Below are 15,554 nucleotides of genomic sequence, written 5' to 3'. Positions count from 1 at the left end.
GTACTGAAGAAGTCTAATGAAGGATATTGTTTTCTACCACTCTGAAGTGATACCGTACTGAAGAAGTCTAATGAAGGATATTGTTTTCTACCACTCTGAAGTGATATCGTACTGAAGAAGTCTAATGAAGGATATTGTTTTCTACCACTCTGAAGTGATACCGTACTGAAGAAGTCTAATGAATCATATTGTTTTCTACCACTCTGAAGTGATACCGTACTGAAGAAGTCTAATGAATCATATTGTTTTCTACCACTCTGAAGTGATACCGTACTGAAGAAGTCTAATGAATCATATTGTTTTCTACCACTCTGAAGTGATACCGTACTGAAGAAGTCTAATGAATCATATTGTTTTCTACCACTCTGACGTGATACCGTACTGAAGAAGTCTAATGAATCATATTGTTTTCTACCACTCTGACGTGATACCGTACTGAAGAAGTCTAATGAATCATATTGTTTTCTACCACTCTGACGTGATACCGTACTGAAGATGTCTAAAGAATCATATTGTTTTCTACCACTCTGAAGTGATATCTTACTGAAGAAGTCTAAAGAATCATATTGTTTTCTACCACTCTGAAGTGATATCTTACTGAAGAAGTCTAATGAATCATATTGTTTTCTACCACTCTGAAGTGATACCGTACTGAAGAAGTCTAATGAATCATATTGTTTTCTACCACTCTGAAGTGATACCGTACTGAAGAAGTCTAATGAATCATATTGTTTTCTACCACTCTGAAGTGATACCGTACTGAAGATGTCTAAAGAATCATATTGTTTTCTACCACTCTGAAGTGATATCTTACTGAAGAAGTCTAATGAATCATATTGTTTTCTACCACTCTGAAGTGATACCGTACTGAAGAAGTCTAATGAATCATATTGTTTTCTACCACTCTGAAGTGATACCGTACTGAAGAAGTCTAATGAAGGAAATTGTTTTCTACCACTCTGAAGTGATACCGTACTGAAGAAGTCTAATGAAGGATATTGTTTTCTACCACTCTGAAGTGATACCGTACTGAAGAAGTCTAATGAAGGATATTGTTTTCTACCACTCTGAAGTGATACCGTACTGAAGAAGTCTAATGAAGGATATTGTTTTCTACCACTCTGAAGTGATACCGTACTGAAGAAGTCTAATGAAGGATATTGTTTTCTACCACTCTGAAGTGATACCGTACTGAAGAAGTCTAATGAATCATATTGTTTTCTACCACTCTGAAGTGATACCGTACTGAAGAAGTCTAATGAATCATATTGTTTTCTACCACTCTGAAGTGATACCGTACTGAAGAAGTCTAATGAAGGATATTGTTTTCTACCACTCTGAAGTGATACCGTACTGAAGAAGTCTAATGAAGGATATTGTTTTCTACCACTCTGAAGTGATACCGTACTGAAGAAGTCTAATGAAGGATATTGTTTTCTACCACTCTGAAGTGATACCGTACTGAAGAAGTCTAATGAAGGATATTGTTTTCTACCACTCTGAAGTGATACCGTACTGAAGAAGTCTAATGAAGTATATTGTTTTCTACCACTCTGAAGTGATACCGTACTGAAGAAGTCTAATGAATCATATTGTTTTCTACCACTCTGAAGTGATATCGTACTGAAGAAGTCTAATGAATCATATTGTTTTCTACCACTCTGACGTGATACCGTACTGAAGAAGTCTAATGAATCATATTGTTTTCTACCATTCTGAAGTGATACCGTACTGAAGAAGTCTAATGAATCATATTGTTTTCTACCACTCTGAAGTGATACCGTACTGAAGATGTCTAAAGAATCATATTGTTTTCTACCACTCTGAAGTGATATCTTACTGAAGAAGTCTAATGAATCATATTGTTTTCTACCACTCTGAAGTGATACCGTACTGAAGAAGTCTAATGAAGGATATTGTTTTCTACCACTCTGAAGTGATACCGTACTGAAGAAGTCTAATGAATCATATTGTTTTCTACCATTCTGAAGTGATATCTTACTGAAGAAGTCTAATGAATCATATTGTTTTCTACCACTCTGAAGTGATACCGTACTGAAGAAGTCTAATGAAGGATATTGTTTTCTACCACTCTGAAGTGATACCGTACTGAAGAAGTCTAATGAAGGATATTGTTTTCTACCACTCTGAAGTGATACCGTACTGAAGAAGTCTAAAGAATCATATTGTTTTCTACCACTCTGAAGTGATATCTTACTGAAGAAGTCTAATGAATCATATTGTTTTCTACCACTCTGAAGTGATACCGTACTGAAGAAGTCTAATGAAGGATATTGTTTTCTACCACTCTGAAGTGATACCGTACTGAAGAAGTCTAATGAAGGATATTGTTTTCTACCACTCTGAAGTGATACCGTACTGAAGAAGTCTAATGAAGGATATTGTTTTCTACCACTCTGAAGTGATATCGTACTGAAGAAGTCTAATGAATCATATTGTTTTCTACCACTCTGAAGTGATACCGTACTGAAGAAGTCTAACGAAGGATATTGTTTTCTACCACTCTGAAGTGATACCGTACTGAAGAAGTCTAATGAAGGATATTGTTTTCTACCACTCTGAAGTGATACCGTACTGAAGAAGTCTAATGAATCATATTGTTTTCTACCACTCTGAAGTGATACCGTACTGAAGAAGTCTAATGAATCATATTGTTTTCTACCACTCTGAAGTAATACCGTACTGAAGAAGTCTAATGAATCATATTGTTTTCTACCACTCTGAAGTGATACCGTACTGAAGAAGTCTAATGAATCATATTGTTTTCTACCACTCTGACGTGATACCGTACTGAAGAAGTCTAATGAATCATATTGTTTTCTACCATTCTGAAGTGATACCGTACTGAAGAAGTCTAATGAATCATATTGTTTTCTACCACTCTGAAGTGATATCTTACTGAAGAAGTCTAATGAATCATATTGTTTTCTACCACTCTGAAGTGATACCGTACTGAAGAAGTCTAATGAAGGATATTGTTTTCTACCACTCTGAAGTGATACCGTACTGAAGAAGTCTAATGAAGGATATTGTTTTCTACCACTCTGAAGTGATACCGTACTGAAGAAGTCTAATGAAGGATATTGTTTTCTACCACTCTGAAGTGATACCGTACTGAAGAAGTCTAATGAAGAATATTGTTTTCTACCACTCTGAAGTGATACCGTACTGAAGAAGTCTAATGAAGGATATTGTTTTCTACCACTCTGAAGTGATACCGTACTGAAGAAGTCTAATGAATCATATTGTTTTCTACCACTCTGAAGTGATATCGTACTGAAGAAGTCTAATGAATCATATTGTTTTCTACCACTCTGAAGTGATACCGTACTGAAGAAGTCTAATGAAGGATATTGTTTTCTACCACTCTGAAGTGATACCGTACTGAAGAAGTCTAATGAAGGATATTGTTTTCTACCACTCTGAAGTGATACCGTACTGAAGAAGTCTAATGAAGGATATTGTTTTCTACCACTCTGAAGTGATACCGTACTGAAGAAGTCTAATGAAGGATATTGTTTTCTACCACTCTGAAGTGATACCGTACTGAAGAAGTCTAATGAAGTATATTGTTTTCTACCACTCTGAAGTGATACCGTACTGAAGAAGTCTAATGAATCATATTGTTTTCTACCACTCTGAAGTGATATCGTACTGAAGAAGTCTAATGAATCATATTGTTTTCTACCACTCTGACGTGATACCGTACTGAAGAAGTCTAATGAATCATATTGTTTTCTACCATTCTGAAGTGATACCGTACTGAAGAAGTCTAATGAATCATATTGTTTTCTACCACTCTGAAGTGATACCGTACTGAAGATGTCTAAAGAATCATATTGTTTTCTACCACTCTGAAGTGATATCTTACTGAAGAAGTCTAATGAATCATATTGTTTTCTACCACTCTGAAGTGATACCGTACTGAAGAAGTCTAATGAAGGATATTGTTTTCTACCACTCTGAAGTGATACCGTACTGAAGAAGTCTAATGAATCATATTGTTTTCTACCACTCTGAAGTGATACCGTACTGAAGAAGTCTAATGAAGGATATTGTTTTCTACCACTCTGAAGTGATACCGTACTGAAGAAGTCTAATGAAGGATATTGTTTTCTACCACTCTGAAGTGATACCGTACTGAAGAAGTCTAATGAATCATATTGTTTTCTACCACTCTGAAGTGATATCGTACTGAAGAAGTCTAATGAATCATATTGTTTTCTACCACTCTGACGTGATACCGTACTGAAGAAGTCTAATGAATCATATTGTTTTCTACCATTCTGAAGTGATACCGTACTGAAGAAGTCTAATGAATCATATTGTTTTCTACCACTCTGAAGTGATATCGTACTGAAGAAGTCTAATGAATCATATTGTTTTCTACCACTCTGAAGTGATACCGTACTGAAGAAGTCTAATGAATCATATTGTTTTCTACCACTCTGAAGTGATACCGTACTGAAGAAGTCTAATGAATCATATTGTTTTCTACCACTCTGAAGTGATACCGTACTGAAGAAGTCTAATGAATCATATTGTTTTCTACCACTTTGAAGTGATACCGTACTGAAGAAGTCTAATGAAGGATATTGTTTTCTACCACTCTGAAGTGATATCGTACTGAAGAAGTCTAATGAATCATATTGTTTTCTACCACTCTGAAGTGATACCGTACTGAAGAAGTCTAATGAAGGATATTGTTTTCTACCACTCTGAAGTGATACCGTACTGAAGAAGTCTAATGAAGGATATTGTTTTCTACCACTCTGAAGTGATACCGTACTGAAGAAGTCTAATGAATCATATTGTTTTCTACCACTCTGAAGTGATACCGTACTGAAGAAGTCTAATGAATCATATTGTTTTCTACCACTCTGAAGTGATACCGTACTGAAGAAGTCTAATGAATCATATTGTTTTCTACCACTCTGAAGTGATACCGTACTGAAGATGTCTAATGAATCATATTGTTTTCTACCACTCTGACGTGATACCGTACTGAAGAAGTCTAATGAATCATATTGTTTTCTACCATTCTGAAGTGATACCATACTGAAGAAGTCTAATGAATCATATTGTTTTCTACCACTCTGAAGTGATATCTTACTGAAGAAGTCTAATGAATCATATTGTTTTCTACCACTCTGAAGTGATACCGTACTGAAGAAGTCTAATGAATCATATTGTTTTCTACCACTCTGAAGTGATACCGTACTGAAGAAGTCTAATGAAGGATATTGTTTTCTACCACTCTGAAGTGATATCGTACTGAAGAAGTCTAATGAATCATATTGTTTTCTACCACTCTGAAGTGATACCGTACTGAAGAAGTCTAATGAAGGATATTGTTTTCTACCACTCTGAAGTGATACCGTACTGAAGAAGTCTAATGAAGGATATTGTTTTCTACCACTCTGAAGTGATACCGTACTGAAGAAGTCTAATGAATCATATTGTTTTCTACCACTCTGAAGTGATACCGTACTGAAGAAGTCTAATGAATCATATTGTTTTCTACCACTCTGAAGTGATACCGTACTGAAGAAGTCTAATGAATCATATTGTTTTCTACCACTCTGAAGTGATACCGTACTGAAGAAGTCTAATGAATCATATTGTTTTCTACCACTCTGAAGTGATACCGTACTGAAGATGTCTAATGAATCATATTGTTTTCTACCACTCTGACGTGATACCGTACTGAAGAAGTCTAATGAATCATATTGTTTTCTACCATTCTGAAGTGATACCGTACTGAAGAAGTCTAATGAATCATATTGTTTTCTACCACTCTGAAGTGATACCATACTGAAGAAGTCTAATTAATCATATTGTTTTCTACCACTCTGAAGTGATACCGTACTGAAGAAGTCTAATGAATCATATTGTTTTCTACCACTCTGAAGTGATACCGTACTGAAGAAGTCTAATGAATCATATTGTTTTCTACCACTCTGAAGTGATACCGTACTGTACTCCATCGGTTTCCTGTTTTTTTTCCTCTGTGAGTTATTGTCAGTTCCATAAAGTGAAGAAGGCTGTTTTGTAAGAGGATGCAAAATGCACTCTGCCTATCTGCTGTAATAGAAAACCCCATCAGTCCACACACGGTGTAGAAATCCAGAGATGAAAAACAGGGATATCTCAAATGGAAAAAGCAAGCAAACAAATGAACCGCTGCGTATTGCAGTAGAGAGGAGCGAGGAGGAACGGAGGGGATGTCAGTGACACTTGCCGTTCGCATTAAAAACACAGCTAGCGCGCTGGATGAAATAGGCTAATACATCATGTTGGCACTCGAATTATAACACAATTGATCAGAGGACCCATCTGACCCGCGGGACAGAATGTGTGTGTGTGTGTGTGTGTGTCTCTCCTCTCCTCTCTCCTTCTTATTCTCCTCTCTTCTCCACTTCTCCTATCTCTCCTCTCCTCTCTACTTCTTATTCTCCTCTCTTCACCGTCCCCTCCGTCCCTGTCCTGAATATCATCATCAAGGTCATGGGTTTCATCCCTTAAACTACCCTCCCTATTCATAGTCACTCTCAGACAGACAGACAGACAGACAGACAGACAGACAGACAGACAGACAGACAGACAGACAGACAGACAGACAGACAGACAGACAGACAGACAGACAGACAGACAGCAGAGATACTGTCCCCATCACGCTGGTCAGACTGTGAATAAACACTGTTTGATTAATGGGCTTTGTCCCAAATGAGCATCCTGTTCCCTATGTAGAGCCTCATTGGCTCTGGTCAAAAGCAGTGCACTATATAGGGAATAGGGTACTGTTTCAGATGCATCCCAGGCCTTGTGGATACAGTGGTCGTTGGTAGACTGTTGAACTTTTTGTTGTTTGGGCAAAACATTTTTTTGTTCAGGCAATTGGTGGTTTGAAAAATGTTTCTCTGTCTTGTAATTGTCTTTAGCTGAGAAGGAGGTTGATATGCTGTCTGTGTGTTGGGTTTAGTGTGTCTCTAAACCCACAACAGTAGTCCTGGGCAGTGTCCCAAAAGGCACCCTATTCCCTATATAGTGTAATGGGCTCTGGTCAAAAGTAGTGCACTATATAGGGCGTAGGGTGCCATTTGGAACTGTACCATGGATCCAACCGTAGAACACAAGCAGGCAGGCAGGCAGCTAGGCTTTGACAGTCTCTGACATGTATAAACACAACCAGACCCAGTGAACTGGAGAAAATAGTTTCACTCCGAGAACCCATTGAAACGACCGTATAGAGTATTACACACGTCACAGAACGGCCAAATGGATTCTGTTTCCGACGCACAAATATCAACTCTGTCTAACTTCAGATTAGCCTCACCTTGTTACTGTGGGGGCTGAGATGTACTTTTCCCTGGAAATGTTATGCTTGAATCTCAAATTGCACCCTATTCCCTATGTAGTGCACTACTTTTGACCAGGGCCCATTGGGTAGTGGTCAAAAGTAGGACACTATTTAGGGAATAGGGTACCATTTGGGACGCGATCATTATGATTGCAATTCTCTCACCTGACAGACTTACGGTTGTAACTCAGCTTTGTACCCCTGAACAGCAGAGGAGCCTGTCTGGGAAACCCGTGATTTATTGTGAATTGCTACAATACATTGTGACAAGGAGAAAGTTGATAGTTGCGCATGGCAGGTAAATCTTGAAGTCATTTATGAGATACACTACCGGTCAAAGGTTTTTGAACACCTACTCATTCAAGGGTTTTTCTTTATTTTTACTATTTTCTACATTGTGAAATAACACATGTAGTAACCCAAAAAGTGTTAAACAAATCAAAACATTTTATATTTGAGATTCATCAAATAGCCACCCTTTGCCTTGATGACAGCTTTGCACACTCTTGGCATTCTCTCAACCAGATTCACCTGGAATGTTTTTCCAACAGTCTTGAAGTAGTACCCACATATGCTGAGCACTTTTAGCTGCTTTTCCTTCACTCTGCGGTCCGACTCATCCCAAACCATCTCAATTTGGTTGAGGTCAGGGGATTGTGGAGGTCAGGTCATCTGAAGCACTCCATCAATCTCCTTCTTGCTCAAATAGCCCTTACACAGCCTGGAGGTGTGTTGGGTCATTGTCCTGTTGAAAAACAAATGATAGTCCCACTAAGCCCAAACCAGATGGGAGAATATCAAATATATTTTGATTTGTTTAACACTTTTTTTTGGTTCCTACATGATTAAATATGTGTTATTTCATAGTTTTGATGTCTTCACCCTTGAATGAGTAGGTGTTCTAAAACTTTTGACTCGTAGTGTATTTCTTAAGAAACAATTTCTTGAACAATGGTTTAAGGTGACTCAACCCAGAGATTTCTCTCAAAATGGACATTACACCTTTACTGTTTATTATGGGCAATAGTTCTCATTGGTCGGCCCTGCTCACAGCCAATTGATAGGGTTGTGACTAGATAGAGTACAGCAACAGACAGGTTTACCATTGAACTATCGCCAGAGTTTGGACTTGGACTTTACCATTGAACTACTGCCAGAGTTTGGACTTGGAGTTTACCATTGAACTACTGCCAGAGTTTGGACTTGGAGTTTACCATTGAACTACCGACATAGTTTGGACTTGGAGTTTACCATTGAACTACCGCCAGAGTTTGGACTTGGACTTTACCATTGAACTATCGCCAGAGTTTGGACTTGGACTTTACCATTGAACTATCGCCAGAGTTTGGACTTGGACTTTACCATTGAACTATCGCCAGAGTTTGGACTTGGAGTTTACCATTGAACTACTGCCAGAGTTTGGACTTGGAGTTTGAAGCCAGAGAATGAGTCAGAGTTGGATTTCACTGTTACTTTTACAGCAGATAACTGTACACTTTGAGTTAATACAACGGACTACTGTTTATTTTAATGAAAGTGCTGATGACTTGATGCACCTGCTATGTTGTCCAGTGACTGACTGTTTATTTTAATGAAAGTGCTGATGACTTGATACACCTGCTATATTGTCCAGTGACTGACTGTTTATTTTAATGAAAGTGCTGATGACTTGATACACCTGCTATGTTGTCCAGTGACTGACTGTTTATTTTAATGAAAGTGCTGATGACTTGATGCACCTGCTATATTGTCCAGTGACTGACTGTTTATTTTAATGAAAGTGCTGATGACTTGATGCACCTGCTATATTGTCCAATGACTGACTGTTTATTTTAATGAAAGTGCTGATGACTTGATACACCTGCTATATTGTCCAATGACTGACTGTTTATTTTAATGAAAGTGCTGATAACTTGATGCACCTGCTATATTGTCCAATGACTGACTGTTTATTTTAATGAAACTGCCGATGACTTGATACGTCTGCTATATTGTCCAATGACTGACTGTTTATTTTAATGAAAGTGCTGATGACTTGATACGCCTGCTATATTGTCCAATGACTGACTGTTAGGAGACAGCATCTACTCTCTGGATGATAGTTATACCACATCCAGCAAAGCACCACATTCAAGGACCCGTTATAGGACCCTTATACAGTAAGATTGATTGACATTTGTTTATAGATGATTTATGAAGCATGTATGTAGGTGTTGTATAAAATATACTTTTTAAAAGTGTGTCTGATAATACTGTGGTTTGTGTCAGTACGTTTTAAACATGGTGTTCCATCTCCTCTCCCCACAGACTGATAATACTGTGGTTTGTGTCAGTATGTTTAAAACATGGTGTTCCATCTCCTCTCCCCACAGACTGATAATACTGTGGTTTGTGTCAGTACGTTTAAAACATGGTGTTCCATCTCCTCTCCCCACAGACTGATAATACTGTGGTTTGTGTCAGTATGTTTAAAACATGGTGTTCCATCTCCTCTTCCCACAGCTCCACGTGGCGATCAGTAAGACCACAGCCAGGGTGGTGGTTGACTGTAAGGTAGTGGGAGGAAAGCCCATCAACGCGGCTGGCAACATCAGTATAGACGGGGTGGAGGTACTGGGACGCATGGTGCGATCCATAGGGAAGAGGGACAGCTCAGCTCCGGTAAGAATGAGGGAGGAATCTACCACACAGTGTGCAGCTCACAACAACATGTGAGATGTGAATGGGCAACATTTCATTCCGAAGTTCAAGTTTATTTTCTCTATCTCAAATTGATTTCAAGAAATGTTGTGGAAATTTTTTACGTGGTTGCGTCATATTTCTGTGCCTACTTTCCATTGAAGCTTGCATCAATGCTTTAAAATATGTACAAACGGAGTGCGCATTCCAGAAGCTTCATTTCACATACTTTGATTTAAACTCATACTCTGACTCTTCCATGCTCCAATTTGCTCGGAGCACGGGGTGCGTGCTCAGAGCACGGTAGTATTCATTTAGAGAAACACAGAGTACTGTCTGTCAGTCTCTGCATCATTCTCTGAGCTGGCTGTCCTATAGACCTACAGCTTTCAGTAACACACCATACAGCCTCTATAATACCACAACCACACCCTACAGCCTCTATAATACCACAACCACACCCTACAGCCTCTATAATACCACAACCACACCCTACAGCCTCTATAATACCACAACCACACCCTACAGCCTCTATTATACCACAACATTCTGCAGCCTCTATAATACCACAACAACACTCTACAGCCTCTATAATACCACAACAACACCCTACAGCCTCTATTATACCACAACACTCTACAGCCTCTATTATACCACAACAACACCCTACAGCCTCTATAATACCACAACCACACCCTACAGCCTCTATAATACCACAACACTCTACAGCCTCTATAATACCACAACCACACCCTACAGCCTCTATAATACCACCACCACAACACTCTACAGCCTCTATTATACCACAACACCCTACAGCCTCTATTATACCACAACACCCTATAGCCTCTATTATACCACAACAACACCCTATAGCCTCTATTATAACACAACAACACCCTATAGCCTCTATTATACCACAACCACACCCTACAGCCTCTATTATACCACAACAACACCCTATAGCCTCTATTATACCACAACAACACCCTATAGCCTCTATTATACCACAACCACACCCTACAGCCTCTATTATAACACAACAACACCCTATAGCCTCTATTATACCACAACCACACCCTACAGCCTCTATTATACCACAACAACACCCTACAGCCTCTATAATACCACAACAACACCCTACAGCCTCTATTATACCACAACAACACCCTACAGCCTCTATAATACCACAACAACACCATACAGCCTCTATTATACCACAACAACACCCTACAGCCTCTATTATACCACAACAACACTCTACAGCCTCTATAACAACACAACAACACCCTACAGCCTCTATAATACCACAACAACACCCTACAGCCTCTATTATACCACAACAACACCCTACAGCCTCTATTATACCACAACAACACCCTACAGCCTCTATTATACCACAACAACACCCTACAGCCTCTATAACACCACAACACTCTGCAGCCTCTATAATACCACAGCCACACCCTACAGCCTCTATTATACCACAACAACACCCTATAGCCTCTATTATACCACAACAACACCCTACAGCCTCTATAACAACACCCTACAGCCTCTATAGTCCCACAACAACACCCTACAGCCTCTATAGTCCCACAACAACACCCTACAGCCTCTATTATACCACAACAACACTCTACAGCCTCTATTATACCACAACAACACCCTACAGCCTCTATAACAACACCCTACAGCCTCTATAGTCCCACAACAACACCCTACAGCCTCTATAGTCCCACCACAACACCATACAGCCTCTATAACACCACAACAACACTCTACAGCCTCTATAACAACACCCTACAGCCTCTATAGTCCCACAACAACACCCTACAGCCTATATAACACCACAACACCCTACAGCCTCTATAACACCACAACAACACCCTACAGCCTCTATAGTCCCACAACAACACCATACAGCCTCTATAACAACACCCTACAGCCTCTATAACACCACAACACTCTACAGCCTCTATAACACCACAACAACACCCTACAGCCTCTATAGTCCCACAACAACACCATACAGCCTCTATAACAACACCCTACAGCCTCTATAACACCACAACACCCTACAGCCTCTATTATGCCACAACAACACCCTACAGCCTCTATTATGCCACAACCACACCCTACAGCCTCTGTTATACCACAACACCCTATAGCCTCTATTATACCACAACAACACCCTACAGCCTCTATTATACCACAACAACACCCTACAGCCTCTATTATACCACAACAACACCCTATAGCCTCTATTATAACACAACAACACCCTACAGCCTCTATAACAACACCCTACAGCCTCTATAACAACACCACAACACCCTACAGCCTCTATAACACCACCCTACAGCCTCTATTATACCACAACAACACCCTACATTCTCTATAACAACACCATACAGACTCTATAGTCCCACCACAACACCATACAGCCTCTATAATACCACAACAACACCCTACAGCCTCTATTATACCACAACAACACCCTACATTCTCTATAACAACACCATACAGACTCTATAGTCCCACAACAACACCATACAGCCTCTATTATACCACAACAACACCCTACAGCCTCTATTATACCACAACAACACCCTACAGCCTCTATTATACCACAACAACACCCTACAGCCTCTATAACACCACAACAACACCCTATAGCCTCTGTAATACCACAACAACACCCTACAGCCTCTATAACAACACAACAACACCCTATAGCCTCTATAACACCACAACAACACCCTACAGCCTCTATAACAACACAACAACACCCTACAGCCTCTATTATACCACAACAACACCCTATAGCCTCTGTAATACCACAACAACACCCTACAGCCTCTATAGCAACACCCTACAGCCTCTATTATACCACAACAACACCCTACAGCCTCTATAGCAACACCCTACAGCCTCTATAACAACACCATACAGCCTCTATTATGCCACAACAACACCCTACAGCCTCTATAGCAACACCCTACAGCCTCTATAACAACACCATACAGCCTCTATAACAACACCCTACAGCCTCTATAACACCACAACAACACAGTCCTGGTCTTCCTCACTGGGATCAATGTGACCCAAGATGTCAGGACAGGAAATAAGATGAGGAACAGTCTTTGTTAGATGCATAACAGTTGTGTGATGATTTCGGTGCAGCTCTGAGGGTAGATGAATGGACTGATTTGCAACTATGTAAGAATGTATTATTTTATTATTTCTGGAGACAGTCTGATGAAAAGAAAGTGCTTTGTACAGCATTTTGAGGGAATTGGTGGAAAGAAAGAAATGTCCCCCGAGATGTTTGACAATTAATTCTCAGTTTATTGTCCTTTAAAGTGGTGAGGCTTTCATATTTCCTCAGCAGTTTCATCTTATCAATGTGTATTCTCATAAGAAATACATTTCATTTATTTTAGCCTAGTGTTTAAAAGTGATTCTCTCTCTCTCTCTCAGTGAAAGTACATTCCCACTGGGCACAGACGTCAATTCAACGTCTATTCCACATTTGTTCAACGTAATTTCATTGAAATGACATGGAAACGACGTTGATTCAGCCAGTGAGTGCCCAGTGGGTTGTGTGTGATGTCATGTCCCTCCCAGAGAGCAGAGAGGGTACAGAACAGACTCCAACAGTAGCACCTCCCAGAGAGCAGAGAGGGTACAGAACAGACTCCAACAGTAGCACCTCCCAGAGAGCAGAGAGGGTACAGAACAGACTCCAACAGTAGCACCTCCCAGAGAGCAGAGAGGGTACAGAACAGACTCCAACAGTAGCACCTCCCAGAGAGCAGAGAGGGTACAGAACAGACTCCAACAGTAGCACCTCCCAGAGAGCAGAGAGGGTACAGAACAGACTCCAACAGTAGCACCTCCCAGAGAGCAGAGAGGGTACAGAACAGACTCCAACAGTAGCACCTCCCAGAGAGCAGAGAGGGTACAGAACAGACTCCAACAGTAGCACCTCCCAGACAGGGTACAGAACAGACTCCAACAGTAGCACCTCCCAGAGAGCAGAGAGGGTACAGAACAGACTCCAACAGTAGCACCTCCCAGAGAGCAGAGAGGGTACAGAACAGACTCCAACAGTAGCACCTCCCAGAGAGCAGACAGGGTACAGAACAGACTCCAACAGTAGCACCTCCCAGAGAGCAGAGAGGGTACAGAACAGACTCCAACAGTAGCACCTCCCAGAGAGGGTACAGAACAGACTCCAACAGTAGCACCTCCTAGAGAGCAGACAGGGTACAGAACAGACTCCAACAGTAGCACCTCCCAGAGAGCAGAGAGGGTACAGAACAGACTCCAACAGTAGCACCTCCCAGAGAGCAGAGAGGGTACAGAACAGACTCCAACAGTAGCACCTCCCAGAGAGCAGAGAGGGTACAGAACAGACTCCAACAGTAGCACCTCCCAGAGAGCAGAGAGGGTACAGAACAGACTCCAACAGTAGCACCTCCCAGAGAGCAGAGAGGGTACAGAACAGACTCCAACAGTAGCACCTCCCAGAGAGCAGAGAGGGTACAGAACAGACTCCAACAGTAGCACCTCCCAGAGAGCAGAGAGGGTACAGAACAGACTCCAACAGTAGCACCTCCCAGAGAGCAGAGAGGGTACAGAACATACTCCAACAGTAGCACCTCCCAGAGAGGGTACAGAACAGACTCCAACAGTAGCACCTCCCAGAGAGCAGAGAGGGTACAGAACAGACTCCAACAGTAGCACCTCCCAGAGAGGGTACAGAACAGACTCCAACAGTAGCACCTCCCAGAGAGGGTACAGAACAGACTCCAACAGTAGCACCTCCCAGAGAGGGTACAGAACAGACTCCAACAGTAGCACCTCCCAGAGAGGGTACAGAACAGACTCCAACAGTAGCACCTCCCAGAGAGCAGAGAGGGTACAGAACAGACACCAACAGTAGCACCTCCCAGACAGCAGAGAGGGTACAGAACAGACTCCAACAGTAGCACCTCCCAGAGAGCAGAGAGGGTACAGAACAGACTCCAACAGTAGCACCTCCCAGACAGGGTACAGAACAGACTCCAACAGTAGCACCTCCCAGAGAGCAGAGAGGGTACAGAACAGACTCCAACAGTAGCACCTCCCAGAGAGCAGACAGGGTACAGAACAGACTCCAACAGTAGCACCTCCCAGAGAGCAGAGAGGGTACAGAACAGACTCCAACAGTAGCACCTCCCAGAGAGCAGAGAGGGTACAGAACAGACTCCAACAGTAGCACCTCCCAGAGAGCAGACAGGGTACAGAACAGACTCCAACAGTAGCACCTCCCAGAGAGCAGAGAGGGTACAGAACAGACTCCAACAGTAGCACCTCCCAGAGAGCAGAGAGGGTACAGAACAGACTCCAACAGTAGCACCTCCCAGAGAGCAGAGAGGGTACAGAACAGACTCCAACAGTAGCACCTCCCAGAGAGCAGAGAGGGTACAGAACAGACTCCAACAGT

The 15,554-nt window shown here is 41.2% G+C and overlaps 1 protein-coding gene across 5 annotated transcripts in view; it reads left to right on the top strand.

Moving 5' to 3' along the window:
- Positions 1 to 15,554, top strand: part of LOC129856837 (collagen alpha-1(XIV) chain-like) — a 254,053-nt gene that overhangs the window by 162,736 nt on the left and 75,763 nt on the right. For all 5 annotated transcript variants that reach the window (XM_055924547.1, XM_055924545.1, XM_055924543.1 and 2 more), the window contains exon 34: positions 9,884 to 10,042. In XM_055924547.1, coding sequence (XP_055780522.1) covers positions 9,884 to 10,042 — 159 coding nt within the window. The remainder of the gene's footprint in view (positions 1 to 9,883; positions 10,043 to 15,554) is intronic.

This window comes from Salvelinus fontinalis, chromosome 6 (genome assembly GCF_029448725.1).
Source record: "Salvelinus fontinalis isolate EN_2023a chromosome 6, ASM2944872v1, whole genome shotgun sequence".
In the NCBI taxonomy this organism is placed as follows: Eukaryota; Metazoa; Chordata; class Actinopteri; order Salmoniformes; family Salmonidae; genus Salvelinus; species Salvelinus fontinalis.
Note: the sequence above shows the minus strand (reverse complement) of the source record. Positions and strands in the feature narration are given on the sequence as shown.